The sequence below is a fragment of the Helicoverpa armigera genome, chromosome 28, assembly GCF_030705265.1.
Source record: "Helicoverpa armigera isolate CAAS_96S chromosome 28, ASM3070526v1, whole genome shotgun sequence".
In the NCBI taxonomy this organism is placed as follows: domain Eukaryota; kingdom Metazoa; phylum Arthropoda; class Insecta; order Lepidoptera; family Noctuidae; genus Helicoverpa; species Helicoverpa armigera.
Window position 1 is genome coordinate 4,933,526 of NC_087147.1, and position 15,737 is coordinate 4,949,262.

The window sequence follows — 15,737 nt, forward strand, 5'->3', positions numbered from 1 at the left end:
AAACGAGCTGAACTTTATCGCGTATACGGAATAACCTCGGTGCTGCATTTTCCCAATTTAACCTTTCTATTTACGCATATTATTAATGAACAGAAAAATATCCCAACGCACACAAATCACTACATACATCTCGAAGCCAGTATAATTACAACTAGTGTATATTACATAGAGAAACTGTCTATGTAACCTCTTCAACCTATTTACCTGTTCAATTCGATACCCATTGTTAATACTAGATGGACAACGTCTAAACCACTGAACTGATTTAAATAAAATTTGGTAAGGAGGTAGAGTTAACCTTGAGAAAGAACATAGGATAGTTTTTGTCCCGGACTTTTGAACAGTTCTCTTAAAAACGCGATATAACCGAAATCGACGCGAGCGAAGCCACGGGCGGAAGCTAGTAGTACTATAATAACATTATAACTTGTTGTTATAATTCCTGCAAAAATACTAACATAGGTATCCATTTTCTTCCCAGCTCGGCGAGACCCGTCCATCCAACTTCGGTCCAGCCACATACCAGGACTTCAAAGACATCAGGTCTCGGTGCTACGCTGAAGGCAGGCTGTTCGAAGACCCGGAGTTCCCTGCAGTAGACCGCAGTCTTTACTACAAGGAGAGTCTCGATAGACCTATTACTTGGTTGAGGCCGGGGGTAAGTCAATCAAATTAATATTATAGAGGTGTTTTTTTGTGAATGTGTGTGTGTGCGTGTTTTTGTTACTTCGCCGTTCGCGCATTTGCATTTGCGAACGGCTGGACCAATTTGGATATCTATGTTTTTAAAAGATGAGCAGTTTAACTTTCTTAACTTTCTTCTTTCTTCCTTCGGATGTTTTATCTAATACAAAAAATAGATTGAGAAAAACAATGTTCAATCATTCATGCGCAAACATAAAATTAATTACGCAGTGTACTTAAGGGTGTACTAAGTAATTTTTATGTCATTTATCATTTTTACGAAAATATCTCGATAATTGTTATAGTCAGTAATTTGCTACTTCTTTACTCATTTATGACTTCATGTCACATTAGAACTTTTGAATGGCTTACCATAAAACGTAATGGATGCCTTGGCATATAACTTAATAAGTGAACTTTTTCGAATTAATATGAATGTATTTACAACTAGCGAATTCGTTTAAGAATATAGACATTTCAATCAGTTTCTTTTGAAATAGTCTACCACGCTGTTATTAGGTCAATCAGATGGATCTTCCAAAACTTATAGATTTGTTTGTATTTTCCAGCAAATATGCGACGACCCGCAACTGTTCGTGGAAGGGTACAGTCGCTTCGACGTACAACAGGGCGAGTTGGGCGACTGTTGGCTGTTGGCCGCCGTCGCCAACCTCACTCTGCACAGAAAGTAAGTAACATTTGTCCAATGTTGGTAATATATGATGATACGCAACTGTTCGTGGAAGGGTACAGCCGCTTCGACGTACAACAGGGCGAGTTGGGCGACTGTTGGCTGTTGGCCGCCGTCGCCAACTTAACTCTGCACAGAAAGTGAGTAATTTCTCTGTAATAATGATAATGGCCGATTACCGGCCACAGTGGCTGATCTTCGGCCACAGTAGCTATTCTCGAAGGAGATCAGCCATCGGCGCAAAATTCTTTCGCGTCATACCAACTTTGCGACAAAAAAAAAACATCTTTTCAATTCTATAAGATCTTTCTGGAAGACAAGAAGGTTTTTGACAAAATACTTATACCTCTGTTTTATTGGAATTATATTTAAAGTATGTGTTATCTTGTAATTTCAGATTGTTCTTCCAAGTAGTGCCAGATGACCAGAGTTTCGATGAAGAGTATGCTGGTGTCTTCCATTTCCGGTAAGGCAAAATATTATTGATGGCAGCAATTAAACACTAGATATTTTGATACGTAATATTGATATTCAATTTGACGTCGCAAGCCACCACTCCCAACCTTTACCGCGTTATATCATAGTTATGTTAAAATAAAAAATATGTAGGTATCAATATTTGTTGGTAATCTAATAGACTAGAATCACTCGATGGTGCTGACATAGCTTTGATAAAATACCATTAATTAAATAAGAATTAAAAAAAAAAAACAATTTTAAATCCCTATTTTTAATTATTTTATATTTATTCGGCATTAAAACATTTCCAGTTTCTGGCAGTACGGTCGCTGGGTGGACGTGGTAATAGATGACCGTCTCCCCACGTACCGCGGCAAGCTCGTGTTCCTGCACTCTTCCGAGACCAACGAGTTCTGGAGCGCACTGCTGGAGAAGGCTTATGCTAAGTGAGTATCGAAACTTAAGTATAATACAGTGTTCAGCAATACTTATTATTTATTTATTAATACTTCATGCACATGTAGTACAATGGCGGATTCTCTTTCTACCTTTAGGTGACAAGAAATAACAGCCGTATTTATCAGGCACAGTTTATAGGACATAGTACTTTATATAAATAAACTTCATAAAAGTAATATAGTTTGACATAGGTTGGACGCACAAGATAATTTAAATAAGTAAAATTTTGATCCAGACCATAAAAAAAAAGGTGGATTAACCAACAACCAGTCCAGCTCCACAAGAAAATCAAGTTAATGAATGGCTAAACTTTTTGTATGAAGTTATAAACCATCACTCATAATTAAACCAGTATTTTAAATATACGTAGAGACGAAAACCTTACATTAGTTCTAACTTTCTAAATCAACTTGTATCTTTTCATTTAACAAGAATTTGTGATCTATACATACACAGACAGACGCACAGACCTTACTTTATATTAATTCTCAAATTATTCTCATTAATTCCAGACTGCACGGATCCTACGAGGCCCTAAAGGGCGGGTCAACATGCGAGGCCATGGAGGACTTCACGGGCGGCGTGACGGAGATGTACGACATCGCCGAGCTGCCGCCCAACTTCTACACCATCCTGCTCAAGGCATACGAGAGGAACTCGCTCTCGGGGTGCAGCATCGAGGTGACGATCTGCCTAGCCTTTTAGTCAATTATATTGGGGTTGGATTTCAGTTTAAGCAGATGTAGCCGAGTACCAGTGCTTTACAGTGTTTGGACTAGCTTCACAAGTTAATTTCTAGTTGGTCACTAATCGTTTTCAGTGTTTTTTTTTTCTTTCTAGTAATGTCAAACTTTCTATGTCTAGTAAGCAAATCAATAGATGTGTAGAATATTGGGTAAAAAAAATCGTATAAATGGCAGGTATCCCGTACCTCAGTCCGCGGAAAAAAAGATACATCTGTCCCCCCAGTCTTTATTTAGTTGGTTTACATCGATTTTCTATAATTATTATGTATGTATTATTTATTATATTATGTGTATGTATTATGTAGTTGATGTGTTTGTTTGCGTTGTTTTTATCCTTTTCTTCCTCTTCTAGGTTGTGATGATGACGAATAGAACACTCGTTAGTCTATTGTACTGTATAGTCTTTATAATTGATTATAATTTGTATCTTTTTTTCTTCTTCCAGCCGGACCCAAACATCTTAGAAGCGGAGACCCCAGCTGGCTTGATCCGTGGTCACGCGTACTCCATCACCAAGGTGAAGTACGTGGACATCGAGACCCCCGGCCGCAGCGGCAAGATCCCGCTGCTCCGGCTCCGGAACCCCTGGGGGAATGAAGCCGAGTGGAACGGGCCTTGGAGTGATAAGTATGCTATTTTATTTTTTACTTCATAGTGACCTTAAATAGACCCCTATTAATCAGATGAGCCGCTTTTTAGCTTAACATGCAAAAGAGACATGCATTCGTTACAAAAAATGCATACGCTTGGTAAAAACTTCAATTTAGGTTTTTGTTTCTTCAATAAAGGGCAGTGCACAAAATGCACTCTTAAATAAGTTCCGTACCTAAAGGAAAAACGGGGCCTTTTTATTAGGACTTCGCTGTCTGTCACCAGGCTGTAATGAATTAAACCATGAATAACTGTGTGAAATATGTAAATAATTTTATTTCCTTTTAAAAACAGTGTCCATGGAGTTTCTTGCCGGTTCTCCATGAGACCAACTCTTTGGAACCTGCACCTAACTTTGACGTTTCGAAAGAGCTTTCATAGGCGAATTTGAAATAAAAAAAATTGAGTTTGAGTTTCATGATAGTTAACTGTAATAGATACATGAAATAACAGATGATGTACTTATTGTTGCCGTTATAAAAAATAGTAAAAAATATATAAATAAAATATTTTAGGGTTTTAGCCATTTCATAGATGTGTTTTACTGTTTTTCTAGTTTTACAAAATCAACCAAAAATAAATGACTTATAGTTACAAACGCCCATTTTTCTAAATGTTCAATCGTTATTTATTGCAGGTCTCCAGAATGGCGGTTTATCCCACAATCCGAGAAGGAAGAGATGGGTCTAACGTTTGACGACGACGGAGAATTCTGGATGTCCTTCAAGGACTTTGTCAACCACTTCTCAAGGTAAATTAAAATTCTTGATACTTGCGATAAGTTCAAACTTCAAATTTTGTCCTAATGCGGTAAGAGGTTCCCGCTGGACGCGAGTGAAACTGGTTTATCCGGTTACAGTAAGTAGTAGACTGTTGCCCGGGTAACTGGGTTGAGGAGTTCAGGTAGGCAGTCGCTCCTCGTAGGACACTAGTGCTCAGCTTCATTTGGTTAGACTGGAAGCCGATCCCAACATAGTTTAGAAAAGGCTACACAGAAGATCCCTCTGAACGCGAGTGAAACTGCGGGAAACAAGTAGTATTGAATAATAAAATTATTATTCAATTGTTTATCAAATGTTATTATATTTCAGAGTGGAGATCTGTAACTTGAACCCTGACTCCCTGGACCCTGAGGAGTGTCCTGAGGGCTGCACCAAGAAGTGGGAGATGTCTGTCTTTGAAGGAGAGTGGGTCAGAGGTATGAAATAACATTTGATTATTAATAGTTTAAAAAAAAATACTGTGAAGCTTAAAGGGTGTACTTTCTGCAGATGAAAAAACCGGCCAAGTGCGAGTTACAGTTAAATCAACCTATCTCAAAAACTATAAGAGATACTTTGATCAAACCAAAAATCGTTGAAAGAGTTAATTAGCATGCATCACCTCTATTTTTTTTAGAATTTTATACCCCGTAGTTATAAAAATAGAGGGGGGGGGACATACTTTTTACGACTTTGAGAGCTGATATCTCAAAAACCGTTCACTTTAAGAAAAATTTTTTAGAAAACTTTATATCATTTTAAAAGACCTTTCCATTGATACCCCACACGGGTATGTACATCGAAAAAAAAAATTTCATCCCTCAGTTACATGTATGGGGGGCCCCACCCCCAATTCTTTTTTTTACTATTTAGTGTCATATTTTTGTAGCGGTTCATACAACACATATTCCCATCAAATTTCATCACTGTAGTACTTATAGTTTCCGAGTAAATCGGCTGTGACAGACGGACAGACGGACAGACGGACATGACGAAACTATAAGGGTTCCGTTTTTGCCATTTTGGCTACGGAACCCTAAAAAGAAAATAGTCCATGTACATTCTTAGGCTCTACACAATCTGTGGACAAAATTTCATTTAAATCGGGTCAGCAGTTTCGATGTAAATAATACAAACAAATCTAACTTTGGCAGTTATAATCTTAATTGGGATCTATCAAGTTGGATCATCTTTTGTATCGCAAAAGTCCACTTGAATAATCTATAAAAAAAAAGTTGTGTTAGTTACCCTATTTATAACTCAAGAATGGCTGAACTGCTAAAGAAAATTTGAGGGGAGGTGGCTTAGGCCCGGGAGAAGGGCATAGAATATTTTTTTTTGACCATCCAGCTACAGGAAGAAAGCCGAAGAAGTTATCTCGAGACGCGGGTGAAACCGTGTGCGGAACCTAGTTCAATATAAACTTTCCCTATATACATTATGTAGCAATCAAAAATGTACAGTTTTTGATACTAATGCAAGAAAACATATATAAGTTTGTTTTATTACACAGGAGTTACGGCGGGAGGTTGCAGGAACTACCTTGAAACTTTCTGGAAGAATCCGCAGTACACGGTCACGCTGAAAGACGTCGATGAAGGGGATGAAGAGAATAAGTGTACTGTAAGTATTATAACATGGAAATCTTCCAACTTTACTATAAATAAAGCGTTTACTCAAACAATAACAAAAAACACACATAGGTATTGAAGAAGAAGGAGGTACAAAGATCTCAAAATGTGTTATTCTGATGTGTAAAACTATATTACTGCCAAATTTCCATGCATCAATTCTATCAAAATCCGGTCAACAATTTGCGAGTGAAAAATAACTGACAAACAAAGTTTCGGCTTTGATTCTACGTCAGCCATTTTTTACTGTAGTTTAATTTATAATTAGGCAAAAACACAGAAACATTAGAATTAGTATGTAGTACATAGATGTACATTTGCGTGATTGATCCAAAAAAAAAAATACAAAAATGATTCCTATAAATCTATAATTACGAAATAAACCTTTTTCTTTCGCAGATAATAGTAGCACTTATGCAGAAAAACCGTCGCTCGCAACGTCACCAAGGCCTGGAATGCCTGACCATCGGCTTCGCAGTGTATCGCTTGCCCGACTACGGCAGAGTGCCCAAGCCGTTAGACGTCAACTTCTTCAAGTACAACGCCTCGGTTGGTCGCAGTCAGGCCTTTATTAACTTGAGAGAAGTTAGCGCCAGGTAATATTTCACAATATTCGTAGGTTTCACTAGCTACAGATAAAGTGTCAGTTAGTTAACTGATAGTTAATGCTATGTGACAGATAATGGCTGCTTTTAATTTCTGCCAAATTTGAGACTTGTGAAAACAAAAGCTACGGTTTATCTGTCTGATAGATTCCTGACAGGCTATCAGAGACTTTATCAGTAATTTTAGTTAGAGAAAAGTTACAGCCAGTTTCTTCATCAAAAGTTAAAGCCAAAGTAAAAGTCAAAGTAATGTCTAAAGTAAAAGTAACGGTCAAATTCAATTTTGCTATTAGTTTTGCTGTCTCTTTAGCCTTGAAAGAACGAATTTGACCGTTACTTTTACTTTAGACATTACTTTAACTTTAACTTTTGATGAAGAAACTGGCCGTTAATCCACAGTTTGTACTTATGATAAAAAAATACAAATAAATCTATGTCAATTTATTGATTACAAAATTTGTTATTGGATGAAAAAAAAATACAGAATATAGAAGTTACAATACTCAACAGAAACATTTCAAATTATATACAATACTAATATTATACAAGAAGTAAATATATATTTATTATTTCTTAGGTTCAAGCTAGACCCTGGCAGCTACGTGATAGTGCCGTCCACGTTCGATCCCGATGAGGAGGGAGAGTTCCTACTGCGAGTCTTCTCCGAGAAGAGCAATAATATGACGTGAGTAACATATCTTTTATTTTGAAAAGTATTGAATATTTTTTAATATCGTCATATTCATATACCTCATCGTCAATAATATGATGTATTGTCTTATTTTATTGGTCCAAAGTTTTCATGGGGAAGTTGGCCTTATGTTATGTAAAGACGAAAGAATAAGAAGGGTTTCATGCCGAACGACATTCAGAAAGCGGGCAATTTATGCCTGCATGCACTGTGCATAGTAAGCCTTAGAAAATATCTAGCTATTTTATGTTTTAAATAAGTTGGTTATATTACGGGTATTTCACTCTATTTGCTCATATTTAGTATGTTATGTGACACAGCCTTTTCTTGTCAGAAGACATGATAAGATTTTTTTTATTCCAGAGAGAATGACGAAGACATCGGTATGGGAGATGTTGACGATAGGGTGAGTACAAAAGCCATCATTTTAATATAAGTTTAATTAGCATTAGCTCATTCTCGCGGTTTCACCCGTGGGTAACAGTTCATGCCCCCAATAAAATATATATATTTTTTGTAATAAATAAATAGGTGTAAAATAATAATTATCATTTCCCCAGGTAAAAGAAATAGCCCCCAACCCTGAGCCAGCGGATCCTGTTCGTGATTTCTTCAACCGTTTAGCCGGGGACGACGGCGAGGTGGACTGGCAGGAACTCAAGGAGATACTCGATTACGCCATGCGGGAGGGTACGTACTTATTTATTTATATTTTTAAACTTTATTTTGCGAATTGTTTTAGGGTGTTTATAGGTTCCGTAGTTTGATAGTAAGGTCAAAAATAAAGTTACGAAAAAGCAACGAAGGAAAGGAAGATAAGAAAAATATTAATCGTTGTTTTAACAGAGAAACTCTTATGGCAGTTAACAGTAAAATTAGATGGAAAACTCATATTCATCTAATTTTAAATATATATTTAAGTTTACTAGATACATTTAGGTACAAAAATCTTATACCAGGATTTGATTTGTATTTTATAATGAGTTTTAAACGAGTGAAGCAATTGGCTAATTATAAATAATATGTTTACATTTGTTTGGTTAACACATTGCTTACAAAATATGCTAAATATCAATTGTGTTAATCTTTAATAATGAATTATATACAAAAAAATAAGCTTATATGCGCTTAGAGTGGAATTCACCTATGAAGGATATAATTTTAATAAATTTTCATTCAAGTGTGTGTTATTTTTCAATGAAGGAACATTTTTATACAGTTCCTTGATTTTACTACTAATAATACACATCTCAAAATCGAAATTTGATAACATATTAAGTATTTTTGGAAAATCATCACAGTGTTACGTTATTTAACTGTGAAAAAGTACTAAAATAGCTACAAAGACATACAATATTTTAATTAACTTTAATGATCATATACCCACTTTATTCTAAAATGCCCATTTTTTTAGCTTTTCAATGTGATAATGCTTTGTGTCAAGTTAAATGCTTTTATTCGTTTTGCTTGCCGCCAAGGTAATGTATATGTGAGTATTTTTAATTATTTCATAACAAATATTATACTAGCTTAAATGTTTAGGGGCCGATTTTTTTATCATCAATCAGTCAGAAGTTATGTCTAAAGAATAAATATGGCGGCTTGACAAAATCTGTCAAAACGTCAAACATATTATTCAGATAAAAGTTGTCAGGCGATTGATAAATCGGCCCCTACAAACATTTGCCACCTTATTATAAAACGTGGTTTTAAGAATGTACCCTAACAGCTTTAGTCCACTGATTTTGTTCGAGACGGTGGTTTTAAGGTGGTACAAAAGCTGGTACTATTTTAAAACCACGTTTTATAATAAGGTGGTTGTTGTTTAATATTGTTTTTGTTTAAAAACACATATTTTTATTTTATTTTTTTATAAATGTGTGTACATATTTTATTTTGTGTGTAAAATTTATTTTTATATGAAAATATGCTTTTTCTGTAGATTGAGTGCTAATTTTTTGTTTTAGCATATTTTATATTATAAAACAAAAGGAATTAATTTACATGTACAAACATTTATTTAGTTACTTTTATAGACTACTTGTATATTTATGGTATGCTCCCGTTAATATGCAAAGTCCATGTATTTTAAATACAGATATTTATATTTATTTAATAAGTTACTAGTTACCATATCGTGTAACAATTTTATTAATGCAAGCATACCATAAAGTACCAATATTGTTGTTAGGTTTTAGTAGAATTTTTTATTTTATGAGTTTATCCATAAAAACGTGTCATCATTACTTTATGAGAAATACTTTGAAGGAATAATATCTCATTATAAATAAAAATAAGATCTTACAACTCAAATACTCAATTATAAAAGCAATTCAAAATATGTTTTGCCTTATTTTATTCTGATTGATTATCAAAAGATAACCATATGTAAAATTCAGAGTTCGCGTTCCTAAAAAAAACTTGAAAATATTTACACTTGAAAAGAAAAACAATTGAGTATTTAAGTCCAACCCCACTACACACACACCAAAAAAACACGAAACCTAGCATCGCGCCCGCTTGCAGAGCTCGCGATGCGTCAGGGCGCCGCATACGACGGCGGGGGGGGCGGCCACCCCGCCCCGCCCGGGGGGGGCGCCGAGCCCAGCTGCCTCGAGCAGCTGCTCTGTGCACTGTGTACTCCTATCTGCAAGGAGATTGGGGTGGACTTGCAGCAAGTGCAGCAGCAGAACCATGAGCAAGTGCATCTGACTCAGCCACAGCCGCAGACAGGTATTCAAGGTTTTAGGGGGAAAAGGATGATGGGGTTGATATTTGGGTGTTTAGTCTCGCCTATTGGGCTTGCAAAAAATATTGGATATTTTTTTCTTATGGTGGGAAATCACCATAATATGATTCCTCCTTTCCACTGTGGGTGTGTCAGACTCTTACTGACTAAGATTAACAGGTTCCTTCTTGAGCCCTTAAATTGTGTACTATTGCCGAAGCAACTCTTTTAAGCAATTCAGAGTTATTAAATACCTTAGTTTTGTGTCAATTATGCAAAAATAGAGACAAAATTCTTTAAATCAATTTGAATTTTTGGAGTGATCAGGGAAATGATTCAGAAGCCTAGGTACACTATATCCTAAAAATTGAAACTGGAGTATCGTAAACAAAAGTATTGAGCTCTTTTAAAGTGATTAATTAATTTGTTAATCTACCGTACTTTGAGCTGATTCTTGAATTAACTTAAAAAACAAAAAGTAGTTTTATTTTATTCTAATGGGGATAAAAAATTAAAAGTATTTTTCTAATATGTGTGAGATCTTTTACAGGTAACCAGTGGGCGATGCATGCAACGCTTTCTTAAAACTTTTGTCACATTTTATCGAAATGGAGGGCGCAATTTAAAATGTCTGTTTTTGTTATTTATTATTTTTTTTACTATGTAAATATCTGTCTTTTATTTTGTTTCTTTATGATTTTTATTTTTCAGGTTTCCACGAAGATTCTTTAATTTTATTTTTATTTCTTGTACTGTCATGTAAAATAATGCTTATGCATATTGTCTATGGTGACCATAAGCAATATTTTATATGAAACCTGCTTAACGCCACTAACACAAAAATAGTAGAGATTTTCAAAAATGTATGTTTTTGGAAATTTGTACGTTTTTACGCTTACGCATGTTGTCGTTACATTGGAAATAAATGAAAATGGGCATTTTAAATTTATTTATACTTTGTATATTACTTAGTTGATATTGTAGGTAGAATCACCTCCATTTCCATAAAAATATTGTTAAGTTTTATTTTTAAGGTGGTGGTATTGAATTTAGATTTTGTGGGGCTGTTATTTATGTTTATATGTATTTTCTCTTTATTTCACATTCTCATATGTTTTATACTTTAAAAAAATAGGAACATTTTAAACTGATAGCAATAGATATTAACATAACAACAAAGTTATTTATGTTATTTTTTCTATTTTCAAGATTTATCAGAAACGTTTCTAATTAAATTGATACAAAATACGCGATGGACAACAAAACTAAAAATAAAATATTCCGAAGACATTGATTTTTAACATTGATTGAGATCTTATGGGAAATCGGTACAAAACCAAAGTACACATCAACTATTCCGTCTATCAAAACATAATTTCTCTACATAAAAAAATATCCTTCAAAATAATAAAAAGGTTCCCCGAAAACGTATCTAAACTACCCTGCAAAAACTAAGTCCACTACCCCACTTACAGCTACCCCAAAAAAAAATCAAAATATCTAACTTCACACTACAATTTCAGAGCTAAAAGGCCAAGGATTTTCAAAAGAGGTGTGTCGAAGCATGGTCGCCATGTTGGACAAAGATGGCTCGGGTGGACTCGGCTTTGAAGAGTTCAAGACTCTGTGGATTGATCTACGTAATTGGCGGGTAAGTTAATCATTTATGTTTATTTTTAAATGTGCTGTTTTCTCGCGGTTTCATCCGTAGCCAAAGAAATATTCAATATTTGATTTATTTCATAAAAAAATTCAAGTCGTTTTTAGGGTACAAAAAAAAACAAAATGTTTCTTCTTATTAACTACTACTGTCCGAACCCGGATAAAATACAGCCTTTGTTACTCGGGAATAGTGTACCTTTCTAACTGTGAATGATTTTTTTCAAATCGGTTAAGTAGTATCGAAGCCCTTTGTATTCTACAAAGAAAAAAAAGTATTCTTCTTTAATTATATCACAGTATAGATTACTTAATAAATATTGAAAATTTTAACTAGTTTCTCGTAACGGCAAAATTCTTCCAGTAGCAAGCAAATCACTTTGCAATTTTCTTACAAATGTAAAAGCATAAAAATAAACAGTATTTAAGCATTACATACCTCTTCCCTCAGGCGGTATTCCGTCTATACGACACGGAGGGTCGCGGCGCCATCCCGCCGCAGCACCTGCGCGACGCGCTGCACTCCGCCGGATACACCGTCAACGCGCACGTGCTCAACGTGCTCGCTCACAGGTAACTACCAAGTTTCTTTATATAGAGTTAGAAAATAAGTTAAAATAATCTGTAAATTGTTCAAGCCAAAAATGGCAAAAACATCACCCAATATCGCCGACTCTACTAAATTGTCATGTCATTTCAATAATCCCGCATAGATTATGCTGTGCAAATCCAAATATATTGCCAACCATTATATTTTCATATCATTTAAAACACTTCGGATATGATGTAGCCGTTTTTCAGCAATATTCATAGTTTTAGATTTGATTGGGGTTTAAAAATGTGTCAAAGATTTTGTCTTCTAGCTTTATCTTCAACGCGAGCGACTGCCTGACTGACTGCTACCTCAGTCCCCACAAGTTTTTTTTTTTTTTTAGTAAAATGCATTATTAAATAATGATATTTCTTTCAGATATGGTTCCTCAGACGGCTACATTCAATTTGATGATTTCATTATGTGTTCAGTGCGACTCAAGACTATGATCGGTAAGTTTTGAGCTTAATTAGTATAATTAATTATTTATTCATAGAGAATGAGTTGATGAGGCATGAGTAAATTAGATTTTTCTGTAAATGGATATGAATGTATGAGTATAATTTTTATATTCAATGTCATTAGATTACCCAAAAAGAGAGCATGTTTTTGCTAAATAAAATGTTGTAGATTATAAAGAACTAGCTGTTTAAAATATAACCTATGTTTACTCAGAGATAATGTAGATTCACAACAGTGAAAGAATTTTTCGAATCGGTCCAACAAGTTTCCTGTTTATTATATTACTTGAAGATTAGTCCCTGAAGTCATGTCTGGTATGCAAATTAGATATTTGTGTGTGAATGTTATTTTATGTTATGTAGTTAGTTTTTTTTTATACATTTTAACTAATGTAAGTACATGCAAGTCAAAAGATTTTACAGCAGGTCTCAATAAAAAAATGTACTGTTAACATCAAAAGTGTTAAATGCCCATTTCGATAACATACTATTTTATTTTATGTGAAGCAAACATTATACACAATAAATTATATAAATTATATGTGAAACATTGAGATTTTTTACTCTAGCTCTAAGCTCTTTGCTTACCTACTACAAACACTTTTGATATAAACTGTATGGAAACCAATAATACTTAGGTAATATTAAAAAAAATATATAAGAATTAAATGGTAATACCTACAAACAGCAAACAACGAGCCTCTAGAGAACTTGGAGCGCGAGCTGCAGTGGAACAAGTGAACGCGCGACCGCCGCGATCCGCAACGTAATATATACTGCGCTCTATGTCACTCGCCGCAGTCACTACACTCAGGCTGTGGGGGAAGTGTTGCCAGGGGGAACATTGTGGGGTGATGTTGCCAGGTCAAAAATGTTATGGTGTTTGGTAGAAATTATGTTTAAAAAGGTTTTTGATGATGTTTGCTAATCTAGTTAATCTTGATTAGCTGCAGTAAAAGAATGAATGCTGCTCTAGTTAAACATGGATTAATAAAGAGTAGTCTATGAGTACTTAAATGGGGTGTTTTTAGTGGAAAGATTGAGAGCTTGAATAAATATACGTGGTTTTATAAAAATGTTAGCGATCAGTAATTTGTTGGTATTCAGAATGTGAACTAAAATAATCGCAAACATTATACTTCCTCTTGCCAAAAAAGAAATTATACAAAAACCGTCGTCATAATAGTCGTTGTAACATTTTTGACCTTAAGCACTATAATAATTGGGGAGATTTTTGAGGAAAGATATTTCCTCCACAGCCTTCCAAAATCTTTATTATTGTTTGCAATAGTACCATACAGTAATTTCTTATTAATATTGTTCAGATTTTAATACTTACAATAATTTTAAAAGCATATACAAAACTATTCGCAAACAGTAACCTCTCCACTATTTCAGGACATTTTACAAGTATACACACGCTTTTAATGTTCTTTACAGAATGAAACTAAATGTTTATAATCGACAAAAATGCTCTGTAAAATGTCCCCGCACTATAACGCTTACTAACTGTTAACTTTCGCGCCAAACATTATGAAGAATTCTAATATTGTTTTTCAATTTTCAGATACGTTCAAAGGGAGATCGTCGGGCGGTGAATACGCTACTTTCTCTCTGGAAGAATGGCTAAATCGCACAGTCTACGCATAAACGTCTAGCCTAAATATGCCTTATTGTCAAGTAGCTAAGGCCTATATACGCAAAATGTACATTGATATTACCCACTAAATGTTGCCGTCATTTTATAAGAATTGTTACACTTTCCTCCATAAAAAAATAATGTTTCTAAAATTATTGTGGAGTACAATTTTTTGCAATTAAGTGTATGTGAGATTCATACGTCTAATGCCCGTTTTCACCAACGAACACCTAAATTTAGGGAGCATTTACGGAACACTTAATAAGAATTTCATTTTCACCAAAGCCTAGGTGTCAATTTTAACCTAAAAATTTCACTTCAACTTGGGGGCCCGATTGATGCCTGCTTAAACAACCCCTATCATTATCATTACAGAATACAAACATATTTTGAACCGTTTCTGACGATGGATAGTGAAATGTACCTTTATATGTTATGTAACACCAAAAATACCATGTCTAAAAAGCAAAAAAAAAAAATTAAACGTGAACTTTTAGAAAGTTTAGAAGCTGTGGAGGTTGTGGATATGTAAAATAATAATCATTAGAAGACCACGTTCCTATCTTACGTGAAAGAGCAGATGTCTGAGAAATAAGTACGATGATCATGACTTTTTTAAAAGATTATAGGTTATCACTTGCTATGAATGCACTTGCTAGGTCGTCATGTCGCTGAATTATTCAAAAATAGGAAGTCCTGCATGTCCATAAATATACAGACCATAACAGATGCAAATCTGGTAATCACTGATGTAGTTTCGCGGTGGGCGGGACAACTATAGGCCTATTCAGACCTAAGCGGTATTCGCTACCGTCTACGGCAGAGAAAACCCTGTGGGTATGCGGTAATATGACTGTTCAGACCTAAGCGGTATTCGCTACCACCTGCGACAGAGAAAACCCAGTGGGTATGCGATAATATTACTGTTGATGTTCGGGATGCATGCGCCGCTGCTGCCGCGCGGTATGTACTTCTACCCACAGCGGCAGTGGATATCGCTCAGGTCGCTCTAGCCGCGGTATAGTTATCGGCACGGATATTGAGCCCTGACCTTCACCTGCGCAGAAGCCATTTATTGGTTTATTGCCTTGTGTACAGTGCGCAAAGCGATCCCCAGTCTTCCGCCGAGAGCTCAATATCCGTGCCGGTAACTATACCTACTTGATACTAAATACCTGAGCGAAACCGGCGCGGTATCTACCTCTACCCACAGCGGCAGCGAATATCGCTCAGGTTTGAATAGGCCTTAAATACCAAAAATGCAGTAGATACCAATGATT

At 35.2% G+C, this 15,737-nt stretch overlaps 1 protein-coding gene across 7 annotated transcripts in view; it reads left to right on the top strand.

Annotated features, from left to right (window-relative positions):
* The window catches only part of LOC110371484 (calpain-A), a 49,663-nt gene extending 33,947 nt beyond the window's left edge, over positions 1–15,716 (top strand). For 4 of the 7 annotated variants that reach the window (XM_064042425.1, XM_064042426.1, XM_064042427.1 and 1 more), the window contains 18 exons: positions 482–658; positions 1,254–1,372; positions 1,773–1,841; positions 2,146–2,280; positions 2,806–2,974; positions 3,485–3,666; positions 4,328–4,441; positions 4,782–4,888; positions 5,965–6,074; positions 6,482–6,678; positions 7,265–7,372; positions 7,742–7,784; positions 7,939–8,068; positions 9,905–10,111; positions 11,630–11,757; positions 12,217–12,338; positions 12,736–12,809; positions 14,386–15,716. In XM_064042425.1, the coding sequence (XP_063898495.1) occupies positions 482–658; positions 1,254–1,372; positions 1,773–1,841; positions 2,146–2,280; positions 2,806–2,974; positions 3,485–3,666; positions 4,328–4,441; positions 4,782–4,888; positions 5,965–6,074; positions 6,482–6,678; positions 7,265–7,372; positions 7,742–7,784; positions 7,939–8,068; positions 9,905–10,111; positions 11,630–11,757; positions 12,217–12,338; positions 12,736–12,809; positions 14,386–14,468 (2,274 nt within the window). In that variant the 3' untranslated portion in view covers positions 14,469–15,716. Of the gene's footprint in view, positions 1–481; positions 659–1,253; positions 1,373–1,772; positions 1,842–2,145; positions 2,281–2,805; positions 2,975–3,484; positions 3,667–4,327; positions 4,442–4,781; positions 4,889–5,964; positions 6,075–6,481; positions 6,679–7,264; positions 7,373–7,741; positions 7,785–7,938; positions 8,069–9,904; positions 10,112–11,629; positions 11,758–12,216; positions 12,339–12,735; positions 12,810–13,506; positions 13,585–14,385 lie in introns of all 7 variants that reach the window. The other 3 variants (XM_064042428.1, XM_064042424.1, XM_064042423.1) reach the window with 2 other exon arrangements.
* The last annotated feature ends 21 nt before the right edge of the window (positions 15,717–15,737 follow it).